General features: G+C 36.7%; 3 protein-coding genes across 3 annotated transcripts; 1 reads left to right on the plus strand and 2 right to left on the minus strand.

The window, feature by feature from the left end:
* Window positions 1–2,590: 2,590 nt before the first annotated feature.
* On the minus strand, window positions 2,591–4,898 carry LOC100243242 (uncharacterized). The gene is made up of 7 exons (XM_010646470.3): window positions 4,439–4,898; window positions 4,184–4,360; window positions 3,770–4,108; window positions 3,506–3,694; window positions 3,354–3,431; window positions 3,219–3,272; window positions 2,591–3,142 (listed from the first exon to the last, which is right to left on the minus strand). Exons 1-7 carry the CDS (start codon window positions 4,859–4,861, stop codon window positions 2,792–2,794), a joined length of 1,611 nt encoding a protein of 536 aa, XP_010644772.2. The 5' UTR covers window positions 4,862–4,898; the 3' UTR covers window positions 2,591–2,791.
* LOC132253350 (dehydration-responsive element-binding protein 1F-like) lies at window positions 4,899–5,479 on the plus strand (the record flags this gene model as incomplete). The annotated part of the gene is made up of 1 exon (XM_059735129.1): window positions 4,899–5,479. A coding segment is annotated over exon 1 (516 nt), but the record flags the coding sequence as incomplete, so codon positions are not given.
* Window positions 5,480–5,701: 222 nt separating this feature from the next.
* On the minus strand, window positions 5,702–13,180 carry LOC132253351 (uncharacterized). Its single transcript, XM_059735130.1, has 2 exons — window positions 12,888–13,180; window positions 5,702–5,923 (listed from the first exon to the last, which is right to left on the minus strand). The coding sequence occupies exons 1-2, from the start codon at window positions 13,026–13,028 to the stop codon at window positions 5,702–5,704; spliced, it is 363 nt and encodes a 120-aa protein (XP_059591113.1). The 5' UTR covers window positions 13,029–13,180.
* Window positions 13,181–13,440: the final 260 nt, after the last annotated feature.

Below are 13,440 nucleotides of genomic sequence, written 5' to 3' on the forward strand. Positions count from 1 at the left end.
GCGGAGTTGGCATAGAAAGCCAGGGGTTTAGAGCCCCCTTTTGAATGGGTGATGGGCGGGTTCTTTTTATTTTTTATTGCTCAATGAAAACCACACCCCTTAAGGATTTTCATGCCCCCCTTTTCCCCTTTTCTTTCTCCTTTTCTCCTTTCTCCTCCTCATTCAATTAAAGGCACATTTGTGTTATGCCTAAATGGCTAAAAATACACTAAATTTGTATTCTATATTTCTTCAATAATTTAACTTTATACTTCTAAAAAAATATATATATAAATTATTTCTATTTTTAATTTTTTTTTTTTGAATGAAAAACAAGGAACAATATTTTTCTTTTACTTCCTAATGCTACTTTAGAAGTAGGACAAGTGAAAATAGATTTGTTTTTAAAACGTGTCTTTTCTAAATTTAATAATATTTATACCATCTTTAAAAAGATCCCCTAAAAGGCTAACCAGTAAAATACTGCATGCTTATATATATAAAAGCAAAAAAAAAAAAAAAAAAGGACATTTTACCTCAATTTCATTGAAAAAAAGAACTATTTTTTTAATGTGTAATGAAAAAACTTGTAAAAGCTCTTCCTCCATTTAAAAAAATAGGGTTTGATTTTTTATAAAAAAACAAAAAAACATTTTCAACTAAACCCGATTTTGTTTAATTTTCAAAAAAATATTAAAAAAAGAAAAAAAATGCTAAGAAAAACAATTTTCTCACATTAAATTTTATTATCATACATATGAAAGAAAATAAAATTAATTAAAAATTAATGTATTTTAAAATTATTTAATCTATACAATATAAGAATAAAATATTTTTAAAATAATTTATTGAATTCAAATTTATTTTTTCTTTACTTTGTTGTATTTCCCTCTAGTGACAAACATAACCTATATCTTGAACTGATAATTGAACCTTACGAAAAACTTAAAATCACTTTGAGACATGTCGGTGTGAGTCTTCTGGCCCTCTTTCTGATTACAATAATTAGTAATTCTTTCTACTTTATTTTTATCCTTAGTGAACCCATACACTGCCAACAAAAATAAAGGCGACACTCCTTTTATTGCCCTTTTACAAATTTTCCCTCTTTTTTGATTTATTTGTTGTCTTCCAACAAAAAACTAAAGCACACATGGAAGCATGGTGGTGTCACGGACTGCCGAGAGTGGGCAGCACATGTGATTTAGGGGTCAAAAACCCCTTTACGAGAGTGGAAATTAAAGCTTCTATCCATCACCTTTTTTCCTTGGAAAATGTATACTATATGTATTAAAGAAGAAGGTGGGGAGTTAGTATGTGAGTGGGCGTGGTACGTCACCTTTTTACTCATATAATTGCAAGTATTTGACAACTAAGCCTAAGCCTTGCAGCAGATCAAAGCCAAGGAAGGAACTGAAAAGAAGTTGCCACTTTTTCTCTTTTTAGTCCATTTCTTCCTAGCTAAGGTATGAGACGTTTAATTCACATATGATTTGTTGATTTGGTAGGAATAGGAGGAGACATTTTCAACCTAAAATCATTTTTCATTTAATCATGTCTTTAAGTGTTATTATCATCTAATTTTATTAAAATGAATATTCGCAAGCGATGAAATAATGTCCATTTAATATATATATATATATATATATATATATATAATATCAATACCAACTTTTTAAAAGTTGTAAACATAATAAGACTTAACTTTAATATCGAATTAGTACATATCGAAAAATAAGATTGATCATAATTTATCATATGTATAATTTGATAATATTACTTCGTACCAATCTACGTTCCATTGTTTTGCACCTAACTTGTTGATTTGTATCTTAATCATAATCTTTTAATTTTTTATTTTTTATTTTTTTTTTAGTATTAGTCGTTTGTGCCTTTTATTATTATTTTTATATTTTGCTCTTATTTATTTGTATCTCATCCAACAACATTCATTTCATCACTTACTTTTAACGGTCAAGATTATAAGTTTAGAAGACGTCTAATCGATATATTAAAATTTTTTAATACCATATACTTCATCATGTGCTTTTGAGGAAAATTCCTTTGGCATAAGATGATCATAGAAATATTATTGTTTTTTAAATGGAAGATATTTCATATTTTTAAAAGATAAAGGGTATCTTTTTAAATAAAAATTATTTAAGGAAAATAATAAATAATGATATACATAATAATTTGGTTATGATAACTATATTTGGTTTGTGAGGTTTGTAGGAGTATGAATGAGAAGGAAGAAAGAGAGACAGCACAATAAAAGCAGAAGCATTTGAGGTATCCATGAAATGAGGCCTATCACCCAGACAGTTTAGGCATATAAAATTAGGATTTTATGCTTTGTTTAGCTGGTAAAGAAGATGAAGCCAAACTATTGTGACCAGATCATCTACTTGTCCTGCATCACATAAATTAATATGCTTCTACAGATCATTCATCTCACCGTTCACCTCCTCTTCTTCCAACACTTATAAGGCCCTGTTTGGGCTGCAACCCCTGCCATTTCTATTTTCTGTTTCACTTGTGTTTTGAGTCCCATTCAACCCAACATGTCAAAGAATCACATCAATGAAACACCATCAACACATCAAAAACGTAAACAAAAAAAAGGTTACCCATGTTTTCATTTAAAAAGAATGGCTCACTAAAGTCAGAATTCTTACTACAAAGAAAAGGAACAACAGTGTGAAGAAATTGCTTTAGAATCTAAACTCTGGCTTTCTTATTGCCCATGGTTGTGCTCACCATCCCATTTCGAGCAGCATCTTGCTCACAATGTTGCTCAGCCTTGATCCATCTAGCCACAGAGTTGGTACCAAAACGTACTCCAGTAGTCTGCCAGAGCCTGCCGCTGTTGGGCTGGTCTCTTAGGTTGACTTGCAGAGGAACTGGGATATGAAGGACTGCCAATGGGTTGCTGAGTTAGGGTACCAGGGCGAACCAAAGCATCTGTACCAGTTGGCTCATTCAATCGTTCTTCCAAATGTGTAGAAACAATTTTATGTGGAGGCAGAGGTGTGGGAGTCCCTGGACAGCATGTTTCTTGAGGCATAGGAAAATACGGGCGATAGAATGAAGATCTAACATCCTGCTGCTGACCAATTCCCCTGTCCCTTAACTGTGCTTTCAAATCAGCAATCTGTTCATACTGTAAGAAAAACCACATTCATTAGTCAAGGACAAATGAAAACAAACCAAGGGCCATTAAGATGAAAATCCATTACCAAGTATCCCTCTTTAGCCTGTAGCTTGCGGTTGGCCTGTGCTTGAAATTGAGCCTGAGAAAAGAAAGAAAACCATATATAAAAGACAGTACTAAGGATTGTAATGATAAGGAGATGATTTATAAGTCATCACACCTCAGTCTTTAAAACCAACACCAAGTGTTTGAGCCCACTGATGAGCTGGTAAGCTTCCTCTAGGTGTGGGCGGTATGCCTGCATGGAAGTGTTCCTTACATGAAGCAGCTAATCCAAACAGGAGCTAAAATTCCTTGGTTTGAGTTTTTTACCAGGTGGACATGAGGAGGTAGGGGGAGCCCTTCCCCATAGCTGACCCGAGGAACTTCCACTTGTTCCAAAATCCCATCTTCATTTGGCAAGTATACATTCCACGATGGACGATTAGGGATCTGAATATCACCTGGAAGGATTTGCAGTCCCTCTTTTGAAGTTTCTCCTTGGCTTCGAACATCTTGGTCCTGCAGATGGAAAAGATATTCAGAATGCACATAGAGTTGTAATATGCAGCCACAGTTAAACAACATGGTTTTTACCACCAAAGGTACACTGTTTCTAAATGGAGGCATAAGAAAGGAGGCACAAAAGTCATCGTAGTTGCCAGAGTGATCAATGAATCTCTCTGCTGGAAATCCTTTAAAACATCCCTCTAGCTCTTCTGCGGAGAAAGAAGCAGTCAACCTCATAGACATGGGAGGAGGGAGTGGAACCATAGGTTGAGGAGAACCCAGCGTCTGCATGGAGAGTCTTTCTCCCAGGAACCAAAATTGGCCAGAAGGGCCTTCAAACAAAATCCTCCGACGTGACAGTTCCTTGGCATGGCGGATCTCTGGAGGCAGAGTTGGCTCAATCTCACCCCATGGATTCCAGTTGACCTGAAAGAGTAGGAGTTCATATATTGTTTCACAGATAAGTGATGACCGAATTGATGGTTTTTGAGGGAACTTTACCATCTCAATTGTGAGATTGTTGATTGCTTCCCGAAAATTCTTCAAGTCAACCATCCTATGTTTGGGACACATCTCAAATTCAGAACCACCCCACCATCTTAAAGATCGGGGAAAAGCCATAGAATCATCAACCTTTAAGGAGGGAGCCAGTAGACTGAAGTACTCGTAGCTCCAAATCTGTAGAACAATCATGAAATGTGAGGAGATAAACAAAATGCATCATGTAAAAGTTCTGCATTCTTTAAAGTTAAGTACCTCCCAGACTTTCCAAAGGCCGCCTAGCCTGTGGGCCTTACCCCGTGACACACTGTTCATGTGGGTGCATAGAGCAGCATAGGCTGCACCGCCCCAGTCATATTCTCCGATTCTGTCAACATCCTCAAGAGCTGGGAGGGAGTTCAAATTCACCTTGCAATCTAAGGTGCCAAACATAGTGCATCCAAAGAGGTAGAGGATGAAAGCCCGAGTATGGCACTCTCGATCTCTATCAGTGTTGCAAACAACATTGTGGAAATTCTCAAAGAGCCAGGAGCATGAAACTGAACCACGAATAACCGGAGGGCGACTGCCCAAAGCCTTAAGAAGATCATCCTCTGATCGGTGAACACCGGCATTGTATGGGATAGGCTTCCCCCCAATCCGCAACCCCGTGATAACACTGAAATCATAAGGGGTCATTCCTACTTCCCCAAAAGGGAAGTGCAAAGTCCCTGTTGTATCCTGGGTTCAAAATCTCGGTCGATACCGGTACGACTCGGCCGAGTCGTATCCGCCTCGACCATGGCCGGTACCGGACCGATACCCGAGTTGGATAACCAACACTTCCTTCTCTCACTGCAAATTCAAATGGACTTCTTCAATCAATTTTGTAATTCGTATCCATTTCCGTCAGATTCCCATTCTGTCAGCACGCCAGAGAGTTCTTCAGCGTCGGACTGGCAGACCCGGAGGACCATCCAATCCGACGAGGAAGTTCTGCGGGCGTCGGATCGGCCTAAGAAGCGCGCCTGTAGGAGGAAGTTTAAGGAGACACGGCACCCAGTGTACAGGGGAGTGAGGAGGAGGAACGGGAACATGTGGGTGTGCGAGCTGCGGGAGCCCAATAAGAAGTCGAGAATATGGCTGGGGACGTATCCAACTGCCGAGATGGCTGCCCGGGCGCATGATGTTGCTGCATTAGCGTTTAGGGGCCGGAAGGCCTGTTTGAATTTTGCTGACTCTGCGTGGAGTTTGCCCGTGCCAGTTTCGAAGGACTCCATGGAGATTAGGAGGGAAATATTTTTAGAGATTTTTAATATTATTTTAAATCATCCCAAAATATGCTTTTATTATAATTTGAATAATTTTAATATAATAGAAGTTTATTTATTAATTTTTCACTCTACTTATTTGTATTTAAGTTTTTAAATAATTTTATAATTTTTTAAAATTATTTTAAGCTCTTAAATTAGAATTTTTTGCGTATCACCCGATACCAATCTGAGATACCGAGACAGATGTGCCTCAAGACCTCCCGAGTCAATAACCGATACCGCGACTTTGAACTATGGTTGTATCCCACCATCGCTCTGCAAGGGAGATAACTCGAACTTTTTCAGCACGGGAAGAAGGGCAGAGACTGGAGATGAAGCCTCCAAACCCTGCATTATCTACCTTTTGCTTCACAACAGGGTCTAGTTTGTCATACCATTGGGTCAATGCTATGCTGCTGCCACAGGTTTTAAGGCCCTTGGGAAGAATCTGCAAAACAATCCTTTGATGCCAAATGAGTGTTGGAATTGAAATGTGCAAAATTTCATGTAATAATTTGTGTTAACATTTGCCATCAGATCACACAAGAATAATTAAGCCCAAAAATGTGAGTATTGCTTGGCCATGCTTCATAATTGCAGGAGCCCGGTGTAAATACAGCCAAAGAAAGATGGAGAGTTGGAGTAAAATGGCGATCGGCTTCTGACCAAAATTTTCTTCATATAAAACCTTTTTTGCTATGCAGAAAATAAATAAATCAAAAGCAATGCCTCAAATTTGTATTCAATCCTAATTCTAAAGGAGCAGTTGACACAAAAATCCTGTTGGAAAAAGGGGATGAATGAAATTAAGTAAATCCCTTGAATTAAATAAATTCATCATTTTTTCCAGAATTTTTAAAAGTCTCAAGAAGCCAAATTCAGTTTGGCTTTCTGAACCTGTCTGTATTCTTCCCTCCTTGAAGTCTATAAATAGTGGTAGACTTTCTTTCATAAGTACAGAAAGAAAAAAACTTTGGAGTATTGTCAGAGTTCCTTCCGTGTCCGTGATAGAGTTGAACAATTTCCAGTTCGCCGGAGTGGTTGCAGAGTGCTGTTGCTGCCATTCGAAGATCGTTTTATCCTGGGAGACAGACGCCTTGTGATTCTCAAAGCACCTGTGGAGAAGGCGAATCTGTTTTAAGGAGATTGTGGTTTTCACAAGACTCGGTCTAATCTTCTTCCTTAATTCTCTGTTTTTTTTTTCAGTTTTTTTTTTCCAGTTTTCTTTTATTTTCTTATGGACTAACCTGTGTATGAAGTGTGGATTTCTAACAATCTTAAAACAGATTCTTCAAAGAAAAACCAGTGGTTGGTGAAAAGGAAAAAAAGTTATCAGGAAGAAGAAGACGAAAAAAAAATAAAATAAAATAAAATAAAATTAAATTACAATTGGTAATTGGAATAAATAAATAAATAATCTTGTTGTTTAAGTTTTCCGGGAAAACAAACAAACAATTTGGTTTGTCGTTTTCGGTTTCGAAAAAAAAAAAAAAAATTTTGTTTGTTGGTTTTTTTTTTTTGGAAAACAAATTTTTTTTCCGAAAAGAAATAATAATAAGTTTGTTGAAGTTGGGTTTATCTGAAGGAAAAAAAAAAAAAAAAAAAAAACAACTTTTGTTACAAAAAGAAGTTGGGTTTATCGAAAAAAAAAAAAAAAATTTCAAATTTGTGTTTTTTTTTTCCAAGAAAAAAAAAAAAATTCAAATTTGTGTTTTTTTTTTTTTAAAAAAAAAAAAAAAAAAAAAAAACAACCATTTGTTACAAAAAGAAGTTTTGAACTCTTAACCTGAGCCCTTTTTCTCATGCTCAACTCAGTATGACACCATTGGACTATGACTCATGTTTTTTCTATTATGGGAAAAATACCTTCTTATAAAGTTTGTACCAAGTCTTTTGAAAATTTGGAAATTATGATACAGAGAAGTTCTGTCTAAGGTAATTGGAATTTAAGCGGGACCATTTGTGACCCCTCCAATTTCCTGGGAACTGAATATTCTGTCTAAGGAAGCTAGTCCTGGTCTGGGTCATTATAACCCACTAGGCTTTCCTGGGAATACTCTGTAAAGTGATTTTCAGTTTTTTTTTAAGTTTTTGAAGGAAAAAAAAAAAAAAAAAAAAAGGAAAAAGAAATTGACACATTTTCTTGGATGTTTCAGGAAAATGACAACTGAATCCGATAACGTTGTTGTAACTGAATTAGCCCCAGTGGCAACCCCTACTGTGGCCCAAGTGCCAGCGATGCCTACTGCTGTACCAATCTCTGTCTCACCAGGAGAAAAACCAGAGAAGTTCAGTGGACTAAATTTTAAAAGGTGGCAACAAAAGATGTTATTCTATTTGACCACGTTGAATCTTGCAAGATTCTTGACTGAGGATGCTCCTAAGCTCAAAGAAGACGAACACGATATCCAAGTCATCAGTGCTATAGATGCTTGGAAACATTCTGACTTCTTGTGTAGAAATTATGTCATGAATGGTTTAGCTGATTCGTTGTACAATGTTTATTCTGACAAGAAAACAGCTAAGGAGCTATGGGAATCTCTAGACTGGAAATATAAAACTGAGGATGCCGGGGCTAAGAAATTTGTTGTGGGTCGCTTCCTCGACTATAAGATGGTAGATTCCAAGACTGTGGTAAGTCAAGTCCAAGAACTTCAAGTAATCTTGCATGAGATACATGCTGAGGGAATGATGTTGAGTGAAACTTTCCAAGTAGCAGCTATTATTGAGAAATTACCCCCTGCTTGGAAAGATTTTAAGAATTACCTCAAGCACAAAAGAAAGGAAATGAGCATCGAGGATCTAATTATTAGACTTCGCATTGAAGAAGATAATAGAAGATCTGAAAAGAAAGGGGCGCACACTCTAAATGAGGCCAAGGCTAACTTTGTGGAACATGGTCAAAGTTCCAACGCAAAGACGAACAACAACAAAGGAAAAGGATCTAAGTTGGGACCTAAAGGAGGGATCTCAAAGAAGCCGAAATTTCAAGGGAAATGCTTCAATTGTGGTAAGCAAGGTCACAAGTCTGTTGATTGTAGACTGCCCAAAAAGAATAAACCTAAGGAAGCTAATGTGATTGACGACATCACTAAAAATGTTTATGACATTGACCTCACAACAGTAGTCTCTGAGGTGAACTTGGTGGGTTCTAACCCAAAGGAATGGTGGATTGATACTGGTGCTACTCGCCATGTATGCTCTGATAAGAAAATGTTCTCCACTTTTGAACCAATTGAGAATGGGGAAAAAGTGTTCATGGGGAACTCTGCCACCTCTGAGATCAAGGGTCAAGGTAAAGTAATCTTGAAGATGACTTCTGGGAAAGAGTTGACTCTGACCAATGTTTTATATGTACCGGAAATTCGCAAGAACTTGGTGTCTGGTTCACTGCTGAATAATCATGGATTTCGGTTGGTCTTTGATTCAAACAAAGTTGTTTTGTCCAAGAGTGGAATGTATGTTGGGAAAGGGTATATGAGTGATGGAATGTGGAAACTCAATGTAATGACTATTATTAAGTCAAATATGAATAAAGCTAGTACTTCTACTTACATGCTTGAGTCTTCTAATCTATGGCATGGTAGATTAGGACATGTTAATTATGATACATTACGTAGATTAATTAACTTAAATCATATACCAACATTCCAAATTAACTCCAACCATAAATGTGAAACTTGTGTTGAGGCAAAACTAACAAGGTCATCTTTTCAAAGTGTTGAAAGAAACACTGAACCCCTTGATTTGATCCATAGTGATATCTGTGATTTGAAATTTGTACAAACAAGAGGTGGTAATAAATATTTTATTACTTTTGTTGACGATAGCACCAAATACTGTTATGTGTATTTACTAAAAAGCAAGGATGAAGCTATAGAGAAATTTGTTCTCTATAAAACCGAAGTTGAGAATCAACTCAACAAGAAAATTAAGGTACTAAGAAGTGATCGAGGTGGTGAGTATGAATCGCCATTTGTTGACATTTGTGCTCAACATGGGATTATACACGAAACAACAGCACCTTATTCGCCTCAATCCAATGGAGTGGCTGAGCGAAAGAATCGTACCTTAAAGGAAATGATGAATGCAATGTTAATAAGTTCTAGTTTGCCACAAAACATGTGGGGAGAAGCCATTTTAACTGCTAATTACCTTTTGAATAAGGTACCCAAAAAGAAAGCAGAAAAGACTCCATATGAGTTATGGAAAGGAAGAAAGCCATCCTACACATACTTACGAATGTGGGGATGTCTTGCTAAAGTGGCAGTTCCTCCACCTAAAAAGGTGAAAATAGGACCTAAGACTATTGATTGCATTTTCATTGGCTATGCACATAATAGTAATGCTTATCGGTTTCTTGTTTATGAATCAAATATCCCAGATATTCATAAGAACACGATAATGGAATCAAGGAATGCATCATTCTTTGAAGATGTATTTCCATGTAAATCCAAAGAAGAGCCAAGTTCATAAAAAAGAATGCTTGAGAGTCAGGATCAAAATGAAGAAGTTGAGGTAGAACCTAGACGTAGCAAAAGGGTAAGGACAGAAAAGTCTTTTGGTCCAGATTTTCTAACTTTTATGCTTGAAGGCGAACCTCAAACTTTTAAAGAGGCAGTGAACTCTACAGAAGGTCTTATGTGGAAAGAGGCCATTAAGAGTGAAATTGATTCCATATTGCAAAACCATACTTGGGAACTAGTGGATCTTCCACCAGGTTGTAAACCTTTAAGTTCCAAGTGGATTTTCAAGAGAAAGATGAAAGTAGATGGATCAATTGACAAGTATAAAGCAAGACTTGTAATCAAAGGCTACAGACAAACTGAAGGCCTAGATTATTTTGACACTTATTCTCCTGTGACGAGAATAAATTCCATAAGGATGGTACTTGCAATTGCTGCATTGAGAAATCTTGAAATACATCAAATGGATGTAAAAACAGCCTTTCTAAATGGAGATTTAGATGAAGAAATCTATATGGAGCAACCTGAGGGTTTTTCAGCTCCAGCACAAGAAAAGAAAGTTTGTAAACTGGTGAAATCTTTGTATGGCTTAAAACAAGCACCGAAACAATGGCATGAAAAATTTGACAATGTTATGCTGTCACATGGCTTCAAAATCAATGAATGTGACAAGTGTGTTTATGTCAAGGATACAGAACATGGATATGTCATTGTATGTTTGTATGTAGATGACATGCTTATTGTTGGTAGTGATGATAAGATGATCACATCTACAAAGAACATGTTGAATTCAAGGTTTGACATGAAAGACATGGGACTTGCTGATGTTATATTGGGAATAAAAATCAAAAGAACATCAAATGAACTCATATTAAGTCAGTCACATTATGTAGACAAAATTCTTGGAAAGTTTGATAAAGATAATTCTGGAGTTGCTAGAACACCGGTGGATGTAACTCTACATTTGTCCAAGAATAAAGGTGAGAGTGTTTCTCAAGTAGAATGCTCTAGAATAATAGGCAGTCTAATGTACTTAATGAGTTGTACAAGACCAGACATAGCCTATGCGGTTGGTAAACTAAGTAGATATACGAGTAATCCCGGAGCCAAGCATTGGCAAGGAATTATAAGAGTACTAAAGTACTTACGGTTTACTCGTGATTATGGGCTGCACTATACGAGATATCCTACTGTACTTGAAGGATATAGTGATGCGAATTGGATATCTAATGTTAAAGACTCAAAATCCCATAGTGGTTATGTGTTTACACTAGGAGGTGCAGCAGTGTCGTGGAAATCCTCAAAACAAACGGTTATTGCCAGATCCACAATGGAATCTGAATTTATAGCACTAGATAAATGTGGGGAAGAGGCTGAATGGTTACGCCACTTCCTAGAGGATATTCCAAGGTGGTCAAAGCCTGTGCCTCCAATTTGCATACTTTGTGATAGTCAATCTGCAATTGGTAGAGCACAGAGTAATATGTATAATGGTAAGTCTAGACACATTCGTCGTAGACACAATACCATTAGACAACTACTCTCAACTGGGGTTATCTCTGTGGACTATGTGAAATCCAAAGATAACATTGCGGATCCACTAACCAAAGGGTTAAATAGAGAGTTAGTTGAAAAGTCATCAAGGGGAATGGGACTAAAGCCCATAAAAGAATAAGTCAATACAGTGGATACCCAACCTAGTTGACTGGAGATCCCGAGATCTAGGTTCAAAAGGGACAACTAAACTGTAAAGACTTTGTTAAATCACTGTGGGGATCTTCCCTAGTCCATTCCTATGATAAAATAGTGATGCCCGTAAAAGGAAAGGGTAAGCTATGCTTTTAATGATCCTTATGCTTCGGAAATCCGAACAGAGTAATGCGGGTTACTCGTGATTAAGAGATCACCTATGTAAGAGTGAAGTGGGGCCGCTTCTAAGGGAATTGAATAGGGCACAATTCTTATTAAACTCTTACAGAACCAGGCGTATGTTCATGGCCAAAATGAACATAAAAGTGAGAACTGAAATATGTTAGGAAGATTCCTGTGTGAGATATGTCATCATCTACATAAATGGCAGAACAGTTCAAGGACATCGTGTCTATTGTTTAGCTAGTAGAGTAAACATATTTCTACAAGGGAAGGTTCAAAGGGTAACACCTACCTCTCCTATGCAGGTTTCAACCGTTGTACTCTATCACAATGTTCATCGTGTCTTAATTTCGTTCATGTGGGGAATTGTTGGAAAAAGGGGATGAATGAAATTAAGTAAATCCCTTGAATTAAATAAATTCATCATTTTTTCCAGAATTTTTAAAAGTCTCAAGAAGCCAAATTCAGTTTGGCTTTCTGAACCTGTCTGTATTCTTCCCTCCTTGAAGTCTATAAATAGTGGTAGACTTTCTTTCATAAGTACAGAAAGAAAAAAACTTTGGAGTATTGTCAGAGTTCCTTCCGTGTCCGTGATAGAGTTGAACAATTTCCAGTTCGCCGGAGTGGTTGCAGAGTGCTGTTGCTGCCATTCGAAGATCGTTTTATCCTGGGAGACAGACGCCTTGTGATTCTCAAAGCACTTGTGGAGAAGGCGAATCTGTTTTAAGGAGATTGTGGTTTTCACAAGACTCGGTCTAATCTTCTTCCTTAATTCTCTGTTTTTTTTTCAGTTTTTTTTTTTCCAGTTTTCTTTTATTTTCTTATGGACTAACCTGTGTATGAAGTGTGGATTTCTAACAAATCCAACTTTTCTGTATCAAAAACAGTTTGCATTTTCACTTTCAGTCATCCCTCCTAATTCCAGACCGAGAGAGAAAAACCCTTGGAAAGACGAACAAGCTAGTTTGCACACAACAGAAAATAAAACAAACCCACAACAAAACGTATCAAAACACAAGAAAAATCGGCATGGAAACAAGAGAAAGTAAAATTGAGTAAGTTTTGAAAAAGTACTTCTCCACGAAGCCCATGCCTGGAGATATGCTTATGAGGATCTTTGAGGAGAGTAGGTGACTGGCAGGCCACTAAATTTTGGGGCTTCGCTTCTTCTTCTTCTTCTTCACACCCGTTTTGGTCTGATGAAGGCGATGCCATTACTCTCGATGATAGTTTGGCAAGGTTTTCAATTCCGAAATTTTCAACTTGAAAACAACTAAATGGAAAGCTGCCGGCTTAAACCCACCGTTGATATCCTCACGCCCGGGGCCTTCCCACACTGACGCTGGGAGTTTTGCTTCATTGCATGTTACTTCCTTTCTGAATGGATTAAGAATTTTATCCATTGTAACTACCTATATAAAAGTCAATAAAAATTTAAATTTTTTTTTAATTAAAATAAAGTTTAAAGTTTTTAAAATACTCTCTTTTAATTTTCATAAATTTTTTTAATGTTTAATAGATTAATAGAATTTTTTATTGCCTTTCAATTTTTTGTTAACCGGCACATACAATATCTTAACTAAAGCCCACCCAATTAATCAATGGATGCAAAATCTAAATAAATAAG

This window comes from Vitis vinifera, chromosome 19 (genome assembly GCF_030704535.1).
Source record: "Vitis vinifera cultivar Pinot Noir 40024 chromosome 19, ASM3070453v1".
Taxonomy (NCBI): Eukaryota; Viridiplantae; Streptophyta; class Magnoliopsida; order Vitales; family Vitaceae; genus Vitis; species Vitis vinifera.

What these genes read in the sequence shown, in the direction of transcription:
- LOC100243242 (XM_010646470.3), bottom strand. Translation starts at nt 4,861, where the DNA reads ATGACCCCTTATGATTTCAGTGTTATCACGGGGTTGCGGATTGGGGGG. An exon ending in ACAATCTCACAATTGAGATG is followed by an intron (nt 4,109 to 4,183) that starts GTAAAGTTCCCT and finishes CTACTCTTTCAG; the next exon opens with GTCAACTGGAATCCATGGGG. An exon ending in AGGCTAAAGAGGGATACTTG is followed by an intron (nt 3,143 to 3,218) that starts GTAATGGATTTT and finishes TTTTTCTTACAG; the next exon opens with TATGAACAGATTGCTGATTT.
- LOC132253351 (XM_059735130.1), bottom strand. Translation starts at nt 13,028, where the DNA reads ATGGCATCGCCTTCATCAGACCAAAACGGGTGTGAAGAAGAAGAAGAA. An exon ending in GGCATGGGCTTCGTGGAGAA is followed by an intron (nt 5,924 to 12,887) that starts GTACTTTTTCAA and finishes ATTGTTTTGCAG; the next exon opens with ATTCTTCCCAAGGGCCTTAA.